At 40.8% G+C, this 27,109-nt stretch overlaps 1 protein-coding gene across 1 annotated transcript in view; it reads left to right on the forward strand.

The window, feature by feature from the left end:
* cdkal1 (CDK5 regulatory subunit associated protein 1-like 1) overlaps nucleotides 1-27,109 on the forward strand; it is a 236,898-nt gene that overhangs the window by 64,598 nt on the left and 145,191 nt on the right. Inside the window, exons 5-7 of the mRNA XM_053431777.1 lie at nucleotides 3,260-3,356; nucleotides 10,048-10,096; nucleotides 16,575-16,695. Coding sequence (XP_053287752.1) covers nucleotides 3,260-3,356; nucleotides 10,048-10,096; nucleotides 16,575-16,695 — 267 coding nt within the window. The remainder of the gene's footprint in view (nucleotides 1-3,259; nucleotides 3,357-10,047; nucleotides 10,097-16,574; nucleotides 16,696-27,109) is intronic.

A 27,109-nucleotide genomic window follows, 5' to 3' on the forward strand; every position in this document is an offset into this window, starting at 1 on the left:
TTCATGGCGGAGTCTGGGCAGCTCCTCCAAAAGCTTTTGTCAGACAGACCGAGTGTCTCAAATCACACTGCCACTAACTGGAGGTGACATACCGACTCGCACACATCCGCATGCGCACACTCCAAACACGCACACATACACTCACTCTTGTTGTGGTTTGCTACAGTATTTACTGTATGCCGGGCCTTTTAAATTCACATCTTGATTCTTAGTGCTGGTTTTCATTTCTATTAATAAGTAATTGTAAATAAATACATTATGTTTTTACATCACATTGTGTTATACAATATAACATGGCCAGTAACAGGAAAATGTTCTATAACAAAGGTTCATATTTATGTACCAATTGCAACAAATGTCGGTACACCATTTAATATTCATATTCCGTCCTTTAGACTTTATTGTAGATGACAGATTTGATCCTCCTTGTCATTGATGATGCCAGCGTAAACAAATCTGTGTGGAGATTTGCTGCCATTATTCACAGATGATTCCTTTCAGCTGGTGTTTGTTAAAGCAGCATCTTTTTTCCCCCTTGCTTTACCTTCTGTTTTAAAATACTGACTCCAAAGGTTTTCTATTGGATTGAAGTCAGGGGACATATTTGGTCAGATCATAGTTTTCTCTTTCCTTCTTCTGTAAAGACTCTTGTGTGAACTTTGCATTTGTTTTAAATAAGGTTCTGTCAACCTTGTTGCTGATTGGGAGTTAATAACTTCAGTATTTGGTATATGAATTACATTCCCAGGGCAACCTTTACATTTCTTTTTCTATTGCACCACATTATGCCGCATTGGAACAAATCAATTTTATTTTTGTCTGACCAAAGAATATGCAGCCCAGGCCTCTTTTCATGTTCTTTGGCAAAGTTGTATCTATCTATCTTATTTAGTTTTGTACGTGTTTCCTTTCTTTTTGGAGGCCATATAAAGAGTTTGACTTCTTGCAATGTCCTCCCAACTTTCTGCTCAGTCACTGAGACACCAATTTCCTCAGATAATCCTTCCAGATAATCCTGTTATTGGCAGCATGTCTCTTCCTCTAAGGCCGAACCACTACAAATGTGTTTCAGCTTATGTTCAGTAGCCTACAGACACTTGTGTACCCTCTCCCATTTTTATGAAGTCTCACAATCTAGTTTAGTACATGTTCAGACAGTTTCAGAACAACACCATGTTATATTAGACCAAATCAAAACACAGATAGCTGTGTTTTTTTATAACCTGGCTCATTAAATTGGCTCAACTGCTAATCATATTTTTGCTACCTTAAGTTAAACTGAAGTTGCACTTTGTGACCTGTATTTTTAATGCAGTCTACTTAACCTTAGTTAAACATTAATCAAATGCCCTACACTTAAAAATGGGTAAATGTTATTGTTGCGGCTAAAAACAGAGATTTCACCCTTTACCCCACGAATTTGAATCGGATCACCTTTGAGTCCAAGTCGCTGTTTTGCTAGACGTAATGAAATTTGCTCTTGGCGTTCTTATTGCGTTAACATGAATAAGACATACAGATGGACGGGCTGATGTCCGTAAAGACAGGCAACCCAAAAACACAATGCCTCTGGCCATGGCTGTTGCTGGCACTGAGGCATAAACAAATCTGTTGTTCCTCTTTTTGATAATCAGACATAACAAACAAACCAATTATCACATTTACACAGTCTGAATTTACACTGTGGGATTTACCTTGAGCAAATTCTTTTTCTCAAGGGCATTCCATGAGGGAATAGCTCACATGCCACTGGGGAAAACAAGCCGTGTTCTCCTAGTAGCAGGAAACTTTCCCAAACTTTGTTTTCCTTTGTCACATTGACCAGAAATGACAACCAACTGGCACTACAAACACCTCAGTGTTGTTTTCAAGTTCTTTTATTGTTAATATAGAAGCATGAAACTTTCTGATTGACTTTGCTTCTAAAGTATATTTAACAGTTGTAGTTCAACCCATTAAGACCTAAGGCGGCAAATAGAAATGCATTCTAAAACCTAAGCGTTGTTTGAAAACAACCACCTAACACCTGCAGCTTCTCTGAAAAGCTGACAGAATGGCCGACATTAACAAAAACTCCCTTTCATCATTGTTTTCCTCAAGGAAACTCTGCTGCAATCTTTTCAGTATCGCTTTCCTCCCTTAAATTGTCAGCCATTGTCCGACACGCAACTTCAGAAACTTTTTTGAAAACCGGAATTACCAATGCCATGCTTCGCCATTCTGCCAAATCACGATGTGTTCCATCAATCATTCGATGACATTGTATAAAATTTCTCATTCTGCTCTCAAGTGAGAAGCACACAAACCTCACATGTGGTCTTAAAGATATATAAACCTAGCCTGGATGCCAGACAAACTTAGCCCCGCCCACAACAGATTTGGTCGGGCAGTTCGGTCTGGAGTCGCTCCATTGGGAAAAAATTATGGCCAGACCGGGCCAATCAGATTGTCAGGGCGGGCTTTATACGATGATTGACAGATGATCAACGGTAACGTAATCAACCACGTCATCAAAGTGCCCTTGGGTTGAATTCGTTTTCAACAAACATGCCTGCCGCTGGCGAGCTGAGATGTGTAGATGCTGCCATTGAGTCTGTTTTAGAAGACATCGACAGCGCATTCATTTTGAAAGAGGAACACAGAACGTGGAGGCGACGCCAAAGCACCGCGCTAATCCCTATCGCCCCGGCGCTTGGCTGTTCACAACGGACACTGAAGCGACGCTTAACCGCCGGGCAGCGCTAATAATATCACCCGTTGATCCAGTAGATCGCTGCACGGCTTTGTGCCAGTCACACCGGAGGCTGAAGCACCACGCTGCGCCAAGGCTGCCTCGCGGTGCTTCAGCCTCCGGTGTGACCGGCACAAAGTTTTAACATGGGAGTGGATGGGAGCCAGCTGTTATTTAAGGCTTGGCGCTGCGCTGAAGCGTCCGGTGTGAACCCGGCGTTAGTAAATAACTCACAATGCGTTGCTTAGCATACGTCACATACTACGTTGCTCTGATTGGTTGTAGGTCTATCCAATTGAGCGAAGAGGAATTTTACTTCCTGGTCAGTTGAAACACGCACCATAATTTTTTCCCAAATGAGCGACTCCAGACCGAACTGCCCGACCAAAATGTTGTGGGCGGGGCTAAGTTCGTCTGGCATCCAGGCTAATATAAACCCGTATGTTGCATTCAAATCGGTTAAAATGCTGTTTTATTTACAAATTGTAATCCTTTCTTCTGTAATTTTCTTTGTATTTGTTTTGACAGAAAAGCTCAAGAACAGGAGAAAAAGGTGGTACTAGCAGGTTGCGTTCCCCAGGCCCAGCCACGTATGGACTACCTCAAAGGACTCAGCATCATTGGGGTATGTATCCATATTTATGTGTGTGCGTTTGAACTTACTTATCTGACAGCAATGACCTGAATGTTGTAGGGATATGCTCACACAAAAATATATATCTCTGCCTGGGTCCCTTTGTTGGCCTTTATTTGTGTCTAATGGGTTCACTTTGAGGAGTTCGCACAGGCGCGCACACACACACACACACACTGAGACTAAGATGGATTGACCTGTCATTCACCTTGCTGCCAACCTGCTGTGTCTGTTCTATTCTGGCCTCCCTGCCGCTTGGTGGATCAATAGACATCCCTGGGAGACAAAACTCCAGACTGCTAAGATGAACAGGGTAGGGAATAGAAAAGCAGGAAGAGTATATGATGGAAGGAGGGAGAAAAGTACGAGACAAAGAGGAAACGGGGAGAGGTGGAAAAGAGCCTGAGGACGCTGAAAAGAAAGAAAGGAAGCATGAAGACTTTGACAGATAAGGCCCAATAGAAAGAGGAAATATGACATTGGCATGAATAACACGGACACCTGTTTAACGAGTCTGCGCCTGCATATACGACATAGATGCCAAAATTAACTGTGTCTAGAGCAGGTCGTCAACCGCAGTGCCGCATGTGAACAATGTTTAAAAGACAACTGAGAGCGCTGAAATTAATTAACTAGAATGTTGAAGGTTTTTATTTTACAATATGCCGCCCCAGTTCATTTTTGATAAATGCTACCAACCCATGTTTCCTGCATAAAACTGTCAGCATGAACTTCTCAGTCGGCTTTAATTTGATTAAACAGTAAGTTTCCCACTTTGAGATGCAAACCCCTTTGACACCATCCCATACATAATGCATGGGTTAGTTTCTAGGTTCAACGCCAAACAGGTAAAATGATGCTAAAAGCTGTGCAGTGTTCTTCTTCTTTTTTTTTTTGCATAAATCTAACGGTCAAATTCTTGTTTGTTTTGACTTGTTATCACCATATAGAACATTTCCCACCAGGGTAGAAACATCAGGTATATTGAGCCCTAAGCTATCTGATGTATTGAAAACGACAGGGCCAGTGACTGATGTGAAGACCTCATGGCTTAAGGCTCTGAGCAATTTCTGAACAGTCTTTCTTATTCCCCCTTTTTTTAAAGGTATATGGCAACTGCCCCTCTAAAAGTTTTTGATAGTGTTCGGTCAGTGAGGTGAGAGAGGTGAGGGTTACAGACACAGGGAAGCCAACGAAAAACAAAAATGGTGTTGAGGCTCAAGGGAAAACCTCACCTCACATCAGTGGAGTGACAGAAATATGAAGATGAAACAACATCTTTTAATCAGTTATCTAAAGCCCTCTTCTCTACAGTTGTCCGTGACACCTAAAAGGGATTTTGGCTATTTGCAAATTTTTTATTGCAGTCCCTCAAGTGTTATGTATTCTCACATATGGTGTATGATAAAATGTGATATAGAATTTTGAAATCCTCTTGTAATGTTTGTTTCACCTTAGTTGCGACGAGAGGGAGGTATTTTAATAATTGATAAAGGGTTTTTATTTGTGTTTTTCTTTATGCTGTCACTCTACACACCCTGCAAAGTCATTGAGTCTACTTTATTTAAAGTGAAGGGCCTTGGTGGGGCATGAATGAAGTTATTTTTTCTCTGTGCAATTCTGTATTCAAACAAAATCACATCAGACATTCCAACATTAATAAACAATGAGAGGTTTTCAAAAAAGTCCTTGTAGTTGAGCACCGTGTATTAAGACATTTAATCCATGTTAAGCAGAGCTAACTAAATCTTGTATTTCTAAGAACGCCTACTGTTCGAATTAGATTATATCATTTAAATCACCACAAAAAACCTTGATCTTGATTTGATATAATGCTTGAGTTTATTTGCTTCCATTAATAAAACAAACTGCCCTGATGAAAATGGGGATAAATCAAACTGTCCAAGGTTGATTACTACCTCCTGCTTAAAAATAATGGGGTTTGGGGGATGGGGAGGTGTCTCGAATGTTAAGTTAAATATCCTTTGCCATAAATAATGTAATAGAATTTAAGTAAACATGCCACTGTGTTACACAATTACAATCAAGTCAAGTGGCTTGTATGTGTAATGCAATTACATACAGATAAACTGGTTTATATATGTAATAGCCTTCAGGGTGAGGCAGAAACAGCTGGGAAGTTTTAGCCTGGATGCCAGACGAACTTAGCCCCGCCCACAACATTTTTGGTCGGGCAGTTCGGTCTGGAGTCGCTCCATTGGGAAAAAAATATGGGGCGTGTTTCAACTGACCAGGAAGTAAAATTCCTCTTCGCTCAATCAGAGCAACGTAGTATGTGACGTATGCTAAGCAACGCATTGTGAGTTATTTACTAACGCCGGGTTCACACCGGACGCTTCAGCGCAGCGCCAAGCCTTAAATAACAGCTGGCTCCCATCCACTCCCATGTTAAAACTTTGTGCCGGTCACACCGGAGGCTGAAGCACCGCGAGGCAGCCTTGGCGCAGCTCGGTGCTTCAGCCTCCGGTGTGACTGGCACAAAGCCGTGCAGCGATCTACTGGATCAACGGGTGATATTATTAGCGCTGCCCGGCGGTTCAGCGTCGCTTCAGTGTCCGGTGTGAACAGCCAAGCGCCGGGGCGATAGGGATTAGCGCGGTGCTTTGGCGTCGCCTCCACGTTCTGTGTTCCTCTTTCAAAATGAATGCGCTGTCGATGTCTTCTAAAACAGACTCAATGGCAGCATCTACACATCTCAGCTCGCCAGCGGCAGGCATGTTTGTTGAAAACGAATTCAACCCAAGGGCACTTTGATGACGTGGTTGATTACGTCACCGTTGATCATCAGTCAATCATCGTATAAAGCCCGCCCTGACAATCTGATTGGCCCGGTCGGGCCATAATTTTTTCCCAATGGAGCGACTCCAGACCGAACTGCCCGACCTAAAATGTTGTGGGCGGGGCTAAGTTCGTCTGGCATCCAGGCTAGGGAAGTTTACCACTGCTGATCCTTTCATTGTTATGAGTAGATTGGCTTATGCATTGATACACACAAACACACTTTTGTGTATTTCCCTTGCCCCCAACCTGAACCATCAGAGGTGAAATGCCCAGCCCTAAAACCAGGTCTCACCCCTCAAACAGCCCTATGGAAATTCGAGAACTGAATACATCTTTATAACAATGGCTTCGACTAAAACTGTCCTCACAGCCATAGAAAGACAAGTACACACTGACAGATGCAGGCATGAACAGGCGCACGTGGTTCACACACCCTGACGAAGGTATACTAGCCCCCCCGTATATCCCTGGTAGTTACAATCAGCCTCACAATGGCGGTGACAGTTGGTGGGTTATGCAAATTACATGCAAATAAGCAGTTGTGAATTTGTATATAGTGATTGCACTAACGGCTAGATAAGGGGAGTAGTTAAAAAGAGTGCTTCCTGTTAAATTCACTCGTTTTAATCAAGCTGTGTGTGTGTCAGCTTTTGTGTGTGTTTCTGTTGTGTTTCGCCATCTGCAGTTGCTGGGAAATGAATGGCGGTGTATTGTGCGTAACGTACACAGGCAAGTCACGCAAGCCCACAGTGTTTTGCATGTCTGAAGCAGACATGCCACTGCCTATATCAGAGATGCGTTACACACACATTCACACAACAGCAGAGAGCATGCAGGGTAATCTGAGAATTACTGTGGGTCAGCAATGTTGTAAACATACATCACGCTTATACGTATACCGTGCAATTAATTAATTAAGTATTAAAAAATAAAGAAAAAACTGAGTTTAAGAAACTGTACAAATCAAAATCAATAAATCTGCCCGTCTGATGTTGGTGATCATGACAACTGTTCATTTTTTCAAGGGGCTGGTTCGCAAACAACAACTGATTCTCCAGTTTAGGGTCCTGCGTACTGAATTGAGCTTCACTGAACTTTGAATAAACTGGTGAACAGCTCTTTGTGCGGCTTCAGGGTCAAGCAGCCTGTTTTAACTTGCTGTAGCTCGATCGCTGTAGGTCACACTAAGGAGTTCATGGTGAAGTGCTTGGTGAGTCTATATATATTCCTTATTCAAACAAAACTCAATGAGCACATGAAGTGAGATTTTCTTGATTAGAATTGACTGCTGAGATCTGAAATAATTAGGGCTGTGAAATGATTAAAATTTTTAATCAAATTAATCACAGGTTTCTATGGATTAATCATGATTAATCACATTACCGATTTTTTCGGAATATTTTTGTGAAAACAAGATTTATGACATTTAACTTTTCTTTTGTGCTGCAACTCAGCAGTTCTTCAGCAGTTATCATTGCTTTTCCATATGGAACATTAATATAATCTTCATCCTAAACAGAATTCGGGTTCCTTAGCCATTGTGTGGTTGAATAAAACTTTTTTTTTTTTTTAAATTAAACAGAAATTATTTGAGCTTCTTAGCCATAGGATGGTTGACATTTTTTATATTTTTTGTCACACAACCATTAACCACACCATGATACAATCTAATGCCTCTAAAGGCCCTCTTGGCTACTCGGTCTTTAGCCAGTTGGTGAGGCAAACTAACTTGTTCAAATTCTCTGACAGTAAAGCTGACCGCTTCTTTTGCACAATGTGTCCGGCGAGTGAGTCTGGTTTGGCGCATTCCACTTGAACGCCCCTCGCCGACCAACACATGCTTCGCGTTGCGGTGGTTAGGCGGGTATTGCTACGGTGAAACGATAACGTCTTCTCGCAGAGTGTGCATATCGGTGGTTTTACTGGTTTTACTGAATGTTCGATCTTTGTTTTTTTGGAACACGATCTTCCCGTCCAGAAGGTCCTCAGGTTCATCAGAATTATCCATGTTGTTTGTTTGTTTGAATGGCAGCTGCCGTCTGACTGCATTACGCCGGGTTCACACCGGACGCGGAAGCGACGCCGAAGCGTGGCGTAAGCGCTAATCCCTGGCGCGCCGGCGCTTGGCTGGTCACACCGGACGCGGTAGCGACGCCGAAGCGCCGCGCATTACTAATAATATCACATACTTCTGCTGTTATCAGCCTGTAGTAAAATCGGCATTTAATCATTTTTTTCAAGCATATACTTACTTGTTGCTCCAACATTAACTGCAACAGCGTCCCAACATGTGTCTTTTTTGGTGTTGTCTTTATACAACATATGCTGAGAATCAACAACTCAAGTTACTCCTCCACTTCAATGATTAATTTAATGTCATCCATGCTGAAGAACTTCTCCGCTGTTAGCTCCGGTAAATGTCGGGTGTCGAGGGTAAATTACGTATTCTCCACTCAAGCCTATGTGGAGAATACGTAGCCCCCCCCCCCCCCCCCCCCCCTCTCTCTTTTTATCTTTATGACTGCTTGTGTGGCTGTAGTGGATTGGCAGAGGGGGACATTTAATAATGTGGTTGGTAAAAGTGGTAAAATTAAAACTCCAAGACAACAGAAGGTGAATACAAAGTATGGGATGCATATTTGGTCATTTATATCATATAAAATATGTCATCTATATCGTTTAAAATCATTTTTCAGTGTGTTTCCTGTCGCGAAACGCTCGCGTCAAGCGGAAAAAATAGACTCGACGCCGAAACGATCGCTTCACGGCGTTAGGCAGCCGCGGCACAACGCTACACTTCAGCCTCCGGTGTGTTCAGCGCTGCGGTTTAACATGGGAGTGGATGGGAGCCAGAGGATTGGCACTGCGCTTACGCCTCGCTTCGGCGTCGCTTCCGCGTCCGGTGCTTCCGCGTCCGGTGTGAACCCGGCGTTTAGAGCGGCGACACTTTTTTTCCCTCTGTACAGACTTGTATGTCACTTCCACTTATTGTCTCTCCTAAGGATAGTAGATGAGTAAAATAAGTGCTGTTCTCAGAATTCTGGCTCTTTAATATCCAGTCAAACCTTCCACTCCGGCTTCTATCTGTGTCCAATATGTAAGCAACATCTTGCTCGTTTTTACCTCCACCAAGGAGGTTGTGTTTTCATTGCAGTTTGTTGTTAGTTTGCAGGATTACAGAAGAACTTCTGATTTCAATGAACTTGTGTTTAGATGTGAAGCACGATACAAGTAAGAACATATATCGACTTTTGAAGGGATTCAGATAAATGGGCACATCGTTTTCTTTTCACTTTCTTTAACATTGCGAGATAGAGCATTAGCCTCGGTGGAGGTATCTGCTCTCCTAGTGTTTTTTTAGTCCCTCCATCATTTAGTGGTAGTTCCAGAGTTACCTATGGAGCTGCAGGATTTTCATCTGAGGATAAAATTTAGATTCTTCATAACAGGATTCAGTTTCTTCTCTCATATTCTAATTATGTGTTCTTGCTGAATTGTTCCCTCTATAATCATATGTCTGCCATTCTATCTGCCTCTTTCGTTTCCTCCCTCTGATCTCATCCATGAATGCTCACTCCAAGACCGCGTCTCTGTCGATACATAATATACGTTATTTTTATAGCTACATCGACACGCAGTGGCATTTAAGAAATCTATACCACTTCATCCTGGCTGGGAAAACAGCGGTGTCTTCTTTTGCACTTGTTTGTCCGTGTGCTTATACCCCACATCGTCTTTGTGTATATTTACATGCCCACCTTGTTTAAGTGTGGATCAGTTTATGTGTGTTTGTGGGCTGTCAATATCAGGCTTTTGTTTGACCTTGTGGACTTGGCTCTTCAGCATCAATAAACTTCTCCCCTGTGTGTCTGTATTTCAGGTCCAGCAGATTGATCGAGTGGTGGAAGTCGTGGATGAGGCAATTAAAGGTATTTTGACGCGAACAAACATACAAAGCACACGCACATCCAGGAGCAGCAATTGTATGAGTGAGCGAGCAGCAACGCATTGATCAGCTAATGAATGAATGAGAAATCTTTTTATTATTTTAATGGGAAATGAAGCTCTTGAGTCAGCTCCACATATGAATGATTTTCAGTAAAGCAGTCTGTCTACTTATTGACAGAAGAGCAGGATTGAGAATGACTGGACTGTCAAAAGCAGGAATATATCATGGTACTGTAGAAAAGAACATAATCAAAAATGATAACTGTGAATTATTATAAGGTTTTAACACCATTTGATTGTGTCATTATTGATGGTGATTGTTTAAAGTGCAACCATTTACAAGAGGGGTCCTAAATTAACACCCGTGAAACATGGGCGATTAAATCTGAGAGGACTTTCACAGCACTGCAGGGTAAATGCTTGCATCAACATGGCCATGTAATGAAACACTATGCTACACATATAAAGATGAACGACATGAAAGCTTCCAAAATGCAAAGACAAAGCGCTCAGGTCGTCTCCTGTTGGCTTGCTGCAGTATAGATCATAAACCCTGCCTCCCCCATGTTAGTGGATGGGGCATTTCTAAATCGTCACAGTACATGTTACATTTTTTTCCCAAAGATGGTTTCTGTAATTTTAGGTCTCGTCACTGATGCAAGGTATTTCGTTAATTTTAATTTTTTGTTTTTAAACTTTTATATGATGCTTTAGAAACAGATTGACGATTGGTCAATCGCATGTACCTGCAGGACCTTGATAACGTGGCTTCACTCTGGATTGCTAATGTGCAGACTTTGCCCCCAAAAGTGCAAAATGGCAGTGTTCATATAGCGTTGTTTTTCCTCACTCTCGTTGAGGATTAAGGGTAGAGGATGTCACACCTTGTTAAGCCCTTTGAGACATCTGTGATTTGTGAATATGGGCCATACAAATATATTGTAATTGATGGAATGATTCGAGGGATGCTTGGCATGCAGGTCACTATCATTTGTTTGATATCAGGCTAATCAAAAGAGATAAAGTATGAAACCTCTTGAAAAAATAAAGTTGAGAAATAGAGGTCTGAAGTTGTACAAGGCCGACTACAGTATTATGCAGAGGTTACAGTGAAGAGTTGTTTTGTGTGTCTCCAGTATGCCGAAGACAAAAAAAAAGAAACAACACATTTGTCGTCTGAAGTAAAATATTGAATCAGGAAGACATTCATGACATTGAACAAAGCGAGTGCCACACTGCCTGTGTGTCTGCATCCTTGAATCCATCAAAGTCTCTATTCTTGTCCCTGAAGTTCACTTCATAGCTGAATTTTCAGATCAGGACTTCTTGAATGGTATTTTGTTTTTTATAACTGAAATTGAAAGTAGATTTATTTGCCTGAATTAGAAATATATATATAATTTTTTTTCTTAAAATGTTACTGGTTTCTTCAAGGCTGTATTCTACCAGCCATCTTGGCCAAAAGGTTAGAAAGTTCATTTCGGTCTACAAGAGGGTGTTCTTTGTGTTAAATCTCTAAGTGCAGTGTGACTTGATTTACTGCTTTTTTCATGGTTTAAATTTCATGGAAGTAAATGCACACAAAACTTGACTTGACTACGTTGATGAGTATGCTCAGTGATTAGAGCCGACCTGTTTTTTAAAGCCAAGTGTTTTTCGAATCTCTCTCTGTCTTGCTGTCTGAGTAGCATGCTAAGTGGTCATCTTCGTCTGAGTGGCTCACAGCGGGACAGACGCACATGGCAGTGATTAGGTCATCCATTTAAACTGTTAGTGAACCAACGCACTCAACAGTTTAATGAAGGTCAGAGCGAGTTTACAGTGTGAGAGTGTCCAGTCAAGCTGTCATTCACCCCCAGCTGTTCTCTAATAAAGACCAGATTGAGTTTACACTGTGTGTGCTGTGTGTGTATGAGTGACTAGTTTGCACTGCAGGCCTCACTCTAAGGAAGGACAGCTGAACTGAGGATTCATTTTACAATGTGTCATCAACCCTAAATCGTCTGGCTACACACAAACACACTCAAACACCTACACACAAGCTCTCTGTGACTTCTTCTCTATGATTTTTCTCATTCTTTCCCTATTCTTTCCTCCACCCATTTCTCATAATCTATCTATATCTTCCCCTTTACCTCTGACACTCAACCCTCCCTCCCTCCCCCTTTTCCTTCATCCGTGCCCCCTCCATAGAAACTAATTTCCCCAGTATCGTTACAGTTCTTTATGACCTCGTATAAACTGAGAACTGTTATTTCAGCTCGGAGGCCTGCGCATAAACCTTTAAGCTCCGGGATTTGCCTGTTGTAATGGCTACTAAAATTCTTACTTCAGTGAACTGCTAATAGACACAGTTCTTTGCTGCACCAAAAACCGCTTGCAGGTCTCTTTTCCACATGAGTACTAGTATGCTTTTATGACCTTGGGTCTTGGTTCTTGCGGCATTAGTCTATCTATTCTGGCTCAAAAAGAACGGATCCAATGTCACTGCACGATCCCACACTACTGTAAATACTGCATCCTTCTATCATAAAGCTCAGGTTACTGCCTGTATAGTAAATACAAGAGCATGTCTTTATCCAGAAGTTATCTCCGGTGGATTGCTGAGCATGCACACAGTACTTAATATCTATACAGCCACTCACATTACAAGTGCTGCCCGGTCTTGTGATGCTTGCCACTGTGCAGAAATGTTTTTTATCTGTGCCAGATGTAGATTTTCTTGCAAATCACAAACACACCTTTGGCTTTATCTTGTTTTCCAACCCAACCAGTAGATCTGCAAAAAATTCAGTAATAACAACAAAGGATACACATGTTCTTCAATAGCCATATATCAAATATTCAATATATATGGATAGATTGCTTATGCATTGTGTAATAACAGTGAGGAGGTATAAAACACAAAATGTATCCACCCGAGATTTGTAAAATGTTTTGCTGTTACCAGTGTTTGTCATCCTCTGCTCATAAAAAAGTCTTTAAAACCACATCTTCCACTCAGCAGCGAGAAAAGTCTTTGAGCTTAATATAAATAATAATGTGACATTTTTCGTAAAAACAGTTTAATCCATATTGTCCAGCCCTAGATAGAATGCCACACAAAGGCTTGAAAATGTGTTTTTCATGTTTTCAATCTTTAAGGATTGCACATTTCCTTGAAAGTCTTACCTTTGCACCTTTAATAAATATTTGACATACCTCTTTCTTTATAGTGCCATTTTGATTTCTCAATTTCTTTATATGCGCTCCCAATATTGATCTTCCATCACTGCTTTGATAGCCTCAGATGATGCTATTTTGTCACCTGATATTCTTTTATCATCAAAACAGTTTAGATTTAGTGTATGTGTGTGACATGGACACAGGGGGCTGCAAAGGTTAGACAGGCTAATGTATCTACTTAGCTTCAGATCAGAGGCTATATTGGATCCATATAACCTCACAATCCTTATTTCACCAGTATAAACAAACTGTTTGTGGGTGTTAATGCTGAAAAAATACATCAGGAGGATGAAGATGTTATTGAATGGAAAGACTGAATATGAGAGGAATTGAAGAGCAGGTTACAGAGGCAACTTGATGCATTCACATATGTTTGAAGTCAACTGAAGGTTCCGTGAAGATCGTTTAATGTATATATCCAATTACCTGTTATATTAGGAGGATAAATGACAAGCATTGCACTCTGGCTCTCCGATTTACCTCTTTCCCCCTTGATCCTGCCTGCTGCTTTACAATCAAACCAGAGAGCACAACAAGACCTACCACTTATGAGACATCAGACCCAGGTCACGAGGTCATCCTTTTAGCTCCCCACCTCCATGATCCGGCCATCCATCTGGCTCGCCACTACATCTTTCATCTGGGAGGCATTTTTTTTTGTCATCTTCAAACCATCCATCCATCAACCCTTCCAACCATCTATCCTTGCTCCCCTCCCTCCCTCTCCCTAGCATGATATGATGGGCCGTTATGAGTGGATAGAAGGATTTATGTTGGTTTGTATTTATGAAGGAGAGATAGGAACAACGGAGAGAGAGAGAGAGATCGGGGGTGAAATCGCAGGGTGACAAGAGGAGGCCAGTCAGTAACAGGAAAATGTGGTATGAGGCGCTGTATGTGTCTCTGTGTCTACGTGGGGTTGCCCATCTCAGCAGTTGGCCTCTCTAAACTCTGTAATTGAGATGACAATTATGCCAGCTTTCTTCGGTCTTCTTCAAGAACCCAAGTCACTTATTTTATCTCTTCTCATTCCTGAAATTGAATTTGGCTTCTGATACACTCCTGGTGTGATTTCATGCTGGTCGTGAGATTATACTTTGAGTATTGGGTGGCAGGCACACTCTCAGGGGTCCTCTTAAGTTTTAGAGGGAAAGAAAAAACAGGAATATGTGGAGAATGACAATTGTACCAAGTTTTATGAGAATGGTCAATGTCATAATTTGGGAAAACCATCTGGAAATCCAGCACCACACTGGAAATTGCTTTCTTCTGACAGGGCTGTGTAAGCAATTAGGTATGGGTAACTTTATTTTCCCACAGCTAGAATGATCTGAAACCAATGTACAATATCAACAATCTGGAAAAACCATTTAACTTTTAAAACGGTATTTACCACCACCCCGTAGACCTTAGCTGAAGCGAAATTACTCTTATGAAAGGAATAAGGAGTCGATTGTTTTACCGCATTGTGCTTAGCTAGTGTGGTTAGGCTTGTTCTGTGAGCTGCTGCTTAGTTTATTGAAAAATATAAAATCCTTTCTTAATTGATTAAGTCCACTTTATTGTGGTCTATAATTGTGGGATTTAGTCACTTTTTCATTCCTCATAGCAGACAAGTTTGTTCACATGTCTTATTATTATAATTAAATAATAATTACTTTTGTTGGGATCTAGTGAAAAGTATAACCAAGATTAAAAAGACATTTCTAAGTTGATTATCAGATTTAGGCATTGTTGCATAGAAACATGGAAGCGAAAGCTCTTTTAGGATTTGATCTAGTCAACATATTTTAGTTATCATTATTTATATGTCCTTAACTTTGTTCTCTCTCATACATTAGTTGTATGAACTTCTGATTCAATGTTGAAAGCGACAGTTGAGGAGCAGGTGGGACGGTTAATCTCTGTTAAATAATGTATTAATGTATGCATGAACTGATCGATCACTCAGAGGGAGAGATGGTTACAGAGATATTAGAGAGCACATTAATTCAAAGTCCTTGTTTTGCTACCAAAGGCGTTTGCACAGACAGCTGGCCCGGAGGAAAAGATGGCCGAACGTGCTCCAAGTCCCAAGCTGTTTTCCACCAGGGAAGTTTTCTCATTTCCTTGCTTGTACTGGGATATTACGACCAGTCACGCCTCACCGATTGGCTCTTTGTCCTCCTCTGGGCCAGATTGTCATTTTTATCTACCAATTGATAGCCATGCTTCCTGCCCTGAGCCCACCCTCCCAGGAGACCGATGTAAAGTGGATGAAAACAGGAAGACAATTCCATCCCTCAGCGGCTCCATCTTGCACGTTTCTAGCCGGTAGCCTATTAGTCTTTCGAGAAGGAGAGACTCCAGTATCCCATTTCCACACACCAAAGCCTGGACATCTTGAGCTATTAGCTATTAGACTCTGTTATCGATTCTCATTTAGTTCTGTAACAATGTTATATCCACCGAGTGATACTTTTCGAATTGTTTGGGCGCAGTTGGTAAAAGATGAAATATCCTTTTTTATTGTGAAGATACCTTTTTTCATACCCATCCATCATGTTTTCACCTCTGTTAACTACTCTGGTAAAATCAGTGGAGTTTAGATAAGCACAACTATCATGTTCTCTCTCCTCTTTAAACTTTATTTATTCATGTTAGCCTTTCAATGTTTTTTGGTGCATCTGGTGGCAGGATTATTCAATTTCCTGCACAGTTAGACCAGTTCATTTCTCCCTCTTTTGACCAAACCAGTACCACATCTGCTCTGATATGCCTCGATACCTCTTCCTCTATCCTGTTCACTTAACCATCATGTTCATAAGTTGTGAGAAGTTAAATCAAGGCTTTTGTTTTACTATCTAAAGCTTGTTATTGAACAATTGAAAGCAAAGTTTGTCTGTGGGTGAGACGTTTTATGTAAATGTGTGTGTGTGTGTGTGCATTTGAGTGCGTTGTTGATATAGACAAAACAGTAAACCTCTCTTTTTATTATGTGTTGTTTTGTTTGTTTTCTCTGTGCACACAAACACTGACTAATGTCATACAGCTGATTTTTGCACTTATAACACAGTAATATATTCATTTTCAACATGAACATGATTTTACTGTATCTGCACACCCACCTTTCCACACACAGCTCTACAGGCTAGTGTGTCACCTTTTCAGGCAAACAACAGAAAAACATACACTTACAGCGACTGTTTCAATTAGAAAACGAGTATGTGATTAAGTCCTGTTTGTTGTTTGCAGGCCACTCGGTTCGGCTGTTAGGTCAGAAGAAAGACGGAGGCCGGAGGCTCGGAGGAGCGAGACTGGACCTGCCCAAGATCAGGAGGAACCCACTCATTGAAATCATCTCCATTAACACTGGGTAGGACACAGACACACAAACAGAAAACATCCTGCATAAGATATTCAGCTGTAACTGTGAATTCAATCTGTGAATTCAATTCCACTGCTTGCGTGTATGTGTGAGTGTGTATGCAGTCTTCCTTTTGCACAACCACTTAAACAGAGCCCCTCTGTGATTCTAATTTGATCAATTTCACATGGTCTGTTTGAGATGTGTGTCGTAGTGTGTGTCTGTGTGTATGTATATAGAGCAACATATTCTTCAAATGTAATTGACACCCAACAGGTGTCTTATCAGAGCTAAGGTGCTTTTACGCAGAGATTCTGCTTTATTCAAGATTAACCATATGTTTCGAGTCTGACCGATATGGATTTATTTGGTTGAAAGCTGATATTAGCGTCCGATATATCTGCCAATACATATAGGAAATATACAGCAATGATTTCAAAGGTGTCATTATCAAGCCTCTACCCCAGACTTGACCAGAACAAAAAACAAAACAAAACTGCAACCAAAAATATTGAACTTGAATTAAGAAAGACACATATTTTTAAATGTGAAATTTAGACTACACACATCTTATCTGCATTGTTCCTTTTATGAAATAACACAAATATATATATATCAATCGGCAAACTGGCAACATCGATGTGTCTTTGAAAGGCTCATATTGGGGAATATTATCGGCCAATCGGGAAGCTCTAGTTACGTTAAGTCACCTTTGATTACGTAAACTGAACCAAACAAGCCTGCATACCATGTGGGATTTAACATAGCATCTTGTTCCACAATCAGAGGCGTGTAGTGTAACACAACAGTGTCGATGTCCATCTCTCTGGATATCCATTTTACACAGACATCCATTTGGCTCTGTGACTACCTCTGCTGCCAGCGTAAAGGCATAACAATAATCCACCCTCCAATGCTCTAAGGCAGAATAAAGCTACAACATTGCTCTTGTGTGAAACCTGGCTACAGTTAAAGATTCAGATAGTTCCTCTTCCATCTTAACTGTAATGTTCCGTTATGTAGCTGATACTGAGTTTGGATAAGAATACTCATTACGATTACTGTTGTATATGTATACGTTTTATTTTACCATAAACAGCAATAACCCAGATTTATAGTGTAGATAGATAGTTTTAGATAGAAAAGCACAGACACACACACACATACACTTTTATGGGCTAATTTCATGTTGTTTACAGATCTGCGCCTCTATACTAACCCATGTGCTGTATTCTCAGCGGGCTAGTTAAAAAGGGTTACGACAGACTAATTCCACTGTGCTGGGCCTCGACTGATGATAATCCATCAATCATCCCCCTGCATGTCTTCAAGGTTTATACACTAATGGCTCGACATACAAAGCAAGGAAGTAAACAACTTGTGGACACAGCACTAATGTCCTCTAAGACCAGGGCTTTCATTGTATAAATAAATAACCATTCACTTTTGTCGTCATTTCCTCTTTTAAGAAAACAAGCTTAAGCTTTTTCTAATCATCTTTGAGAAGTTGCCTACATGACATGATCAACAATACATCTCTTTGTTCAAGCCGGTTTCGTGTGCAGTTGGAATTTCCATTAGTGTCCTTGAACCTCTTGGGCTAATTGCAGCAACATTCTGGTCCCTGTAACAAAGTGACCCACTGACAACCAGGTTGTGACCTGTTTTCAGGTCCTGACCTGTTATTTATTACTGTGTTACTATCAGAGAAGGTGTTTTTATGATTATTTCGGGTGTGAGAGGGATGCATTGTGTCTCTGTTGCGGAAATAGCCACGTTTCACATGGTGTCAATAAATGTCATCCATTAACCTTTGCCCTGAAATGCATTACATTTCAAATACATTCATTATACTCTATAAAGGCGACTTATGTTATAAATCTAGCTCTCACGTTTATTTTTCTGTCTTTCATGTTAAATTATTACTCCAAACGCCACGATCAAAAATCTTATAAGGCAGTGAGTGTTCCCAAATAGTCAAGTGTGTCTTAGATGTGTCGAGCTCATTGGTCTTTATTTTTGGCTAAAGCTTCTTAGGTTAGACTTTCATTTATTACTAGAAAACCTGTTAATCCAACTGCTTCTGCTTTTCAGATAAACAGTTTTGGTCACAACCAATTTCAGCTTCTTTAAAAAGGCTAAAAGCGAAACATTTGTTTAGAAAAAATTGCCATAGTGTACAGTTTCAACACTTATTTTCAAAGCCTGAAGCCACCAGTGTCATTTGATTGGTTTATCCCTGTATTTTAGTTGTTATGAATAGCTACAATGGAGGAAGACGCACTCTGTTTCTGTCCCTTTCACAGCCTCTGTGTGTCCTTGGGATAATTGTTGATAAATGGATCTCGGCCTCTCTCAGTGCCTCTCTCCCTCCTTCCTCGGTCACTATCAAATCACAAGCGTGATGTGAATACTTCTTGCTTTTTTGTGATTGTGGACCTGCCTGACTGACCCTTTTTATTTCTCTGAGCCTTCGTTGGCCTTCAAGCCAGATCTTTTTGATGTTGTGGTATGCATGTGCAGATTGTAAGTCCCTCCTCCAGCAGGGGGTCTGTATCTGATCCAGATGAATTTGATGTTGTTTTTCAATAGGGTCAGTCTGGCTACAAATAAATCCGCCTTCACTCTTCTAAATGAAACTCTTTTAGAAAGGCCTACGGGATTACACCAATACACTATGTTGACGGGGTGAATCGGCTGTTGACAAATCTCTGCCAAATAACACTTGTGTCGCTGAAAATCCAGGCTTAATGTGTGCTTTTGTGTGAGTCGGTCTGTCATTAGTGTCACTGATTTGACACGGTCCTCTTAGCAGATGTGTTAGCTCGTATGCACGTGTGAGCGCGCCGCGGCAAACAGAACGTCTCCTTTATGCTGTCTGAGTTCAGACAATCTGTTTTAAATAGTCCTCTGAGGTAGTAGTGACATCATTGGTGACATTTGTCAGCTGATGAAAACAGAGGGATCTTTGTCTGACACACACGCACACACACACACACGCACAACATCACTTGCAGTTGTTCCTCAGACTGCCTCTGTGTCAGATGAGATCATTTGAAACTATTAATTTGTACTGTGTCTGTGTGTGGCCTTTTAACGTCACAAGTTTGTTGCCAGATTTTGTGTGAACATGTGGGATACATTCATTTAAGCTCCCTCTCTCTCGCTGGGGCTGTGAAATATCTTGAATCTAGAAAAGATTAGGACATAGGAATATTAATATATATTTATATGCCGTTAATATATTTTTTCTCCCAAGCATATAATACAGGATTATATGGTAAGGAGTATTAGTAATGCTTTTTCATTTGTATCAAGCCAGTAACTTCCAGTGCAGTAGATCCACATTAAACATGAGATTAAATCAAACAAATGCTTAGATTTGGGCCCTGAAGTCAATAACAGATTTAGTACCACATACAGAGTGATAGTACTTTTAGAGAACATCTCTTTTTGTCATTACCTCTGCCAAAGAGGTTATATTTTATTCTGTGTTTTTTTCTGTTTGTTAGCAGGATTACGCAGAAAGTACTGGACAGATTAGTGTGAGGAATCAGAATCAGAACGTATTTTTCACTTTAACATTGCAAAATAGGACGTGTAGAAGCCACCTTTTTTTATTTTCTTATGGGTCAGTCATGGATCTTAATTAAATTAAACATATTTAGGGGACTGATAACTAGGAGTGTGTGCAATTAATACAAATCCAGATCAGGTGGATTTAAATATGGTTTCACAAAGGGACTGTTGGGCCTTGACAGAGATGTTTGCTCTACTGAGTGTCTTTCTATTTGCCAGATGCTGAGGGAAAAAAAGCAGCTGTTTACCTCTCTTTTATCACAGCACACTGAGCACGATAGCCGGTGTAAATGGATGGGGTCAGAGGTCGCGCTCACTAGGGCATGTTAAGGCACGTATGTGGACGATGGTTTGATTGGGATGAAACAGACACAGTTCTTCTTCCTGGTAGAATAATCAGCAGAAATCACAGGTCCACCAGAGAAAGTGCATGTTTATGTAAAATGGAAGAGAAGTCGCAGAAGGTGACAGTTTTACTTTGTAAACCACTGTCGACGATTAGGTTCACAGTCAGTGTTAAATTAAACCCACTGCCTCATTTCAAATTGCTCTGCATACAGTCAAATATATAAATCTACTCTACCACTTCCTTCTCTTTATTCGTGCAAATCCACAAAACAGCCTGGCACAGTGTTTCACTTGGGATTACCTATGAAAATTTAATTTCCCATTCAAATTGATTCACAATATTAGTTTCATTTAGTTGCATATTAATTTCATTTGCACCTATTAAAGCCAAATTAGATTGACTTTTTCCTCACCCACCAAGTTAATTTTATTCCCATCAGAAAATAAATTCAGCTTAGTCCAGCCAGTCCTCAAATGCCCTCTGGCTTTGTATTAGAGGAACAATGACAGGTTCCTCCTGGGCCATTAGCACATTTTGAATCATCTCTACTTGACTCATTAATGAGCCGTGTTCCTAATTTGGTCTTTAAAATCTCAGTCGAAAAGCAGCGTGTTGCGACAATTTTCTGATAAAGTTACATTAATCACATTTTAAAATATCTTATCATAAATAATAATATTTGATACCAAACATTGAATCTCACCTCCCTGAATAGAAAACTTAATCAAAATCACTTCATCTTTCTGGTGACCTTGAAAGTTAAAATGCGAAGATGAAGTGATACAGAATTGACCATAATCAAACAGCCAAGGTTGTTGTTTTTTCAAGGAAGTTATCTACTTTGAAGCAGCTCTTGAAAATGCCAACCCTCTAGCATAACCTCTGTCATATTAAAGTTTGTATTTGCAACAATACAGCACAAAGCTCTTTCACAGATTTTGTATGTCTGTATTGAGCCGTCAGCGAGAGCGGTAAAGCAGTGGCTGGAATAGCGGCTGATAAGACGCATTTAACAGAGAAATACTTGAAATGCTTCGAGGATTAGACAGCATTTGATAAATGGACCTCTGAAACCTTGTGAAAGTTTGGATTTGCAACTGTACAACAAAAGCTTTTTCACGTGTTGTCTATTCATATTGAATGGTCAGCGATGGATGGAATAGTCGTTGATGAATGCGCAGCATGAGAGAGAAAAATACTTGAAATATGTAAACTGATGTCGTTTTTCAACATAGGGCTGAACCAGACATGGCTGCTTTGAATTTGTCTGTGTTCTTGCCTCTGCAGCGGATGTTGGGCTGTTCTTATGATGCGGTCGCCAGCATTTAGGTTTGGGTCGTCTCTTATGTTGCTCCGTCCATAACTTCTTTATGCAAACAGATAAGCCTGAGGGTAGAGTTCATTTTCCATTCAGCCCTAAACTGGAAAAAGACTTCATGTCTGTCTAATGCTCTGTTTTTTGTCCCAGTTTTAGCACACTTGATGGTAGTAGAGAAGCTGGTGCCTATGTGACTGTTATGCCCCAGGCTACACTAATGGTTCCTTCTTTGTGTGTGTGTGTGTGTGTGTGTGTGTGTGTGTGTGTGTGTGTGTGTGTGTGTGTGTGTGTGTGTGTGTGTGTGTGTGTGTGTGTGTGTGTGTGTGTGTGTGTGTGTGTGTGTGTGTGTGTGTGTGTGTGTGTGTGTGTGTGTGACACAATAAAAGCCCTTTTGTGAGCAAGTTGAATCGTGATGCTTCAGCATCATAAACAAGGAATTTACTGCCACTCAGTCAGGATGGGTCATTAAACCCGTGTGTGTATTTGTTGCTGTGTCTGATTGTGTGAACCTTTGCCATTAGACTCCTGGCATTAAAAAAAAAAAGAGCCCTTTGTTCCACTGTTACAGTTCGTTTCATTCCATTATCGGTGTCTTCCACGTTCTGTATTAAGTCACATTTTTGGCAGTAACAGTCTCTGTCATTGTTATTGCGATGTGTTTAAGTCAGGTGTTAATGATCCCCTAACCTGAGCCCAATAACCAACTTCATCATTTGTATCCAGCAGGTAGAGGAGATGGCTCAGAGGGAATAGGCAGTGGAAGAGGGTTTCTTGTAGTCTAAGCGCACTCTCTCAAACACACGAGTGAAGAACTGCTGCCTTGATGTGTCATAGCCACACTGGCCGTTCTTACATCACAACTATTGGAGGTTGAATTAATATTGACATCATATGTTTTCAGACATGTTTACCCAAAAAATATCTGAGAAATTAAAGTTCATTTGTGTGAATTTGTCCTTAAATACACAAAGAGCACAGCTGGAGATTGTCCCAGTCAGGTGCGTCATAACAACAGGAACATTTCCAGAGCATTGAGACCAGAGGTGGCACCTGGGTAGAGCTTACAGGAAGCACATTATGATGTGTAAATTACCTTGCAGAAAGCTCTTGTTTTATGGCTTTTGTTTACAGCATACCGGCATCGGACGTTATAGCCAGAAGCTCTTAAATGTCATTTTCCAATCTGACATCTTCTGCGCTATGTTTGTCATCCTGAGATATCTGTATTCCTCCAGTTTCGAGTCTGTTCTGTGATAGAAATCAACACGGCCCACTTGTTTGCTGGATTTTATTTGTCCTGGCAGGAAAAGTATCCGAAGTAACTGCAATTTCTGTTTTTCACCACACACACACTCTGTATACATTTCAGGATATTGTCTCATTTTGTGCATGTCTGGAAGCAGCTATGGAGGCCCGCACCACTGTGGAGTTTGTTGTAATGAAAGTCAAGTTCAGTGTCTGTGATCATGCATAGTGCAACCTTTTTGCATTGTCATTCTTAAATATTTATTATTTTGATTTCATTTTCTTACATATTGTACGACACAGTGAAAACATATTGCTGATGATATTGACTCATTTACAACCTGCACATTATTCTCCATAAAAACCTTGTGGGGTTACTCTAACTCTCTTTAATAGAACCAAAGATATAATACAATAAAATCCAACCGTCTGGATTTTTGTTATTGAGGGGTGGAAACATCATATTCTCTTTGTCACAGGCCTCACCCATGCAGGGAGAAGAAAACATAACCTTGGAACTCATACGCTATTTCATTCACTTCGCTTGGTTCAGTTCCCTCTTTTCAGTTCCCCCTATTTTCTTTTTTTCACCTTGTGACACTAATAATAACATATTTATATACCCAACAGAAAGCTAATTTAATCTGGCCATAAAGCCATGTTGAATATACCCTGTTGCCATTGCTGGGGTTTAAATAGATATTTAATACCTTTTAAACATTCATATTTTGAATGCTTTACTCAAGCTAGAAAGTAATAATCTCATATTTTTTCCGTGTTGGTTTCTACTCTGTTTGTTTTCTGGGGTTCAAAGAGGCTACTGGCTCATCCCTCACACAGCATTATCTCTGCCAAATCCTTGATTTGTACAATCACGAATAATTACTGTAACAAAATACAAACACACACTGTGTAAACACAGCCGCAAGAGACCGAGTGAAAAGTGCCTGCATGCTGGTGTGTTACTTTGCACTGTGAATATGTTTATGTTAGCTAACTGAGTCTTAGTGTGTTCGCTGCCTGTTTCCTGTGATTTGTGTCTGGCTGCCAAAACTTCTCTCTCCACTCTCCAGGCTGACACGGTGGAATAATAGCTCTTATCAACGTTGCTCCTGACCTTTACATAGATTTGTGTTAACCATTGTGCTCAAGGTGTAGCGTTCACGTCTGTGACCGGCTGAGGGAGAAGTAAATCTGAGGTCACAGACGTCGAGATGCACAGAAAAACAATAAGGCTCAGAACAAGCAGGAACAGGGTGAGAAGTTGACTGTGAAGCCACAACCAGAGAAGCAATGTGCCGCATGTCAGAAGTAAATTTATTACCATGAAAACAGTACTTTTAGTATTTAACTACTCCTGTTTAGCTGTTTCCAGACATGTCCTCCGTGGAACTTAATAGGTTTGGGTCTTGACTTTCTTTTCACACATGACTAACGCAGTGGGAGATTCTCCACTCGCTTTAGCAATAGCAACAAACGGTATGGAGGATGCAGGTGAGGGGTGACGCAGCAGGCAGAGACAGGACATAACATATTTATACCACTGCATAGATCACATGGCTTTGTTTACATCACATCGACACCGTCAGCGGCTCTTATCAACACAAACTTCTTGACATGTTGAAGGCTTCTATATATATGGCTATGCTTCTTCAACGTCATCAACTCTCCTGCATACCCCTGTGAATCCAGCAGAGGATCCCCTCTTACCTCCGCTCTGGAGTTTCTGTGGCTTTCTCCACCTGCCCCTTTGAATTAAGTCCACAGAAACTCCAGAGGCTCTCACCCAGACATTTGCGTTCAAACATTCAGCCTCTACATAGGAACTCCGGAGGATCTCTGGTTCTGTACATGTACGTAAGCAAATTTTGTGGCCAGATGTTACTCCAGTTAGTATGCAAGGGCCAGAATGAATGTTCACACTCTTTAACAGTGTAAATGGAGACAAAAAAATGATTTACTTGAAGTTGGCGATGAAAATGATGTAATAGCGAACTGGATTTCTCCTGTTGCTCAGGGAGGGAGAGAGAGAGGGAGAGAGAGGGGGAGAGAGAGGGAGGGAGAGAGAGAGAGAGACAGAGAGATCTATAATGATGCAGTCATTCAAAACACATAGTTAGAGATCTTTTATGTTGTTATTAGTGTAAATAAATATCTTATTTCCCCATGAAGCAGTCTAGTTAATTAATGGAAAACTCTGACACAGCATTGCACAGCTGGAATAACAAAGAGCAGCAGCACACACACACACACACACACACACACACACACACACACACACACACACACACACTCTCAATGTTTTATCTGTTATCTGTATCTTTCTGATAAGCTTCTGTTTACTTAAGGAAAATAGAAACCTTCTTTGTTTGTTTCTTGTAACAACAACATGCAAACATCAGATCGTCTTGAACAGACAAGAAATCTCTTTACAACCACACATCCTGTTGGAGCTGCAGTTTGTAACTACTGTTTGATACTCGAGTTTCATATCTATGGCACTTTTTATATACCGATCCACTCTTGGGTTATTTTCTCAGACCTATGTGCAACACATTCTTTTTGGAGATCAGTTGAACTCTTTGTGATACAGAGGCCTCCACATGGCGGGGTAAAAAAGACACAGCCGAGCTCATTGATGACACACTTTGTATGAAAGAACGTTGCGTAAAGAAGAGTAGAGTCACTTTAAGGGTAGAAGAGAAAAGTGTCAGCGTGAGAGAAAAAGGGGAATGTGGTATAAAGACGAAAGGGTGGGAGAGTGGGAAGTCATTAGCTGGGTTAAAAGCAAATTGAATCAGGCCAACTCTATGTGGTCTTTGTTAATTTGAGTTGCTCTGGCAATTGCAGTGAGGAAGGGAATACGGCTAAAAAAGAAAAAGGAGCCAGTTTATATTAGATGCCACAGAGAGGCACAGGAGAAGTCTCTTATTTTTCCTCTTGTTCATACCAAGACACTAATGGAAAGAGCTATATCTACTCCACTTTAGATAATTTGTCCATATCTTACCACCATTTTAAAAGCAAATGCCACTTTACACTCCTTTACATGATTGTATTTTCATTCTCTTGATCGCTGGTCATGATCTCACTCTTATTTTCTTTTGTGTTGTTTTTCCTCCCTGAGGAAAAGGCATCATGTGAAGGAAGCAGCTCCACAAACAGGGAGGGAATGTGCTGATGTGCTTCAGGGAAGTAGAGTTACAGAATAGTGAGGGGTGTTAACACCAGGGTTTCTGATCACGTACATATTGTGGATTATTGTAGGAACGCATGAATGCACAATGTACACATAACATATTCTATTTGACTTTAAGGCACACAAACAAACACACTTTTTTTTTTCATGGCACATGATCATATGCAGACACTCTTCAAGTGACACACTCACACTCACACCTTAACCACAGTGGCCTTTCCTGCTGTTTATCAAACCAGTGTGTGGGTAGTTTTCAGCTCCACTGGTCTGGATATATTATTCCATTTCCCTCTTTCCCACTGCTTAACACACAAACACACAAATACATGCCCTAGAGACACACACGTGCACTGCATCAACTGTCCTCCCTGCACTCACACAACAGGAGAGACTCTGCTCCCCACAGTAAATCCTAAAGATTGATGTGTCTCCTTGGACAAAATGAGATTGTGTGTCATTACAAGGCATTACACTATAGAACCCCTGAGTAACTGAATTAGCCCCAGTGTCATACACACACACCCAAACCGGCACACACACACACACACACACACACCGCACAAACTGATCATCTAACAGACTATTTACACAAACCAGTTTCCTACATGTTTTCTTTCTAAGAGTTAAATGGACCACAGTTGTCAGACACAAACATTAACCCACAAATCAGGCTTTCTGTCTGTGACTCAGACATAATGTATGTGCTCTTTTAGGGGGGAACAAGGTCACTGGT

This window comes from Pleuronectes platessa, chromosome 10 (genome assembly GCF_947347685.1).
Source record: "Pleuronectes platessa chromosome 10, fPlePla1.1, whole genome shotgun sequence".
Taxonomy (NCBI): Eukaryota; Metazoa; Chordata; class Actinopteri; order Pleuronectiformes; family Pleuronectidae; genus Pleuronectes; species Pleuronectes platessa.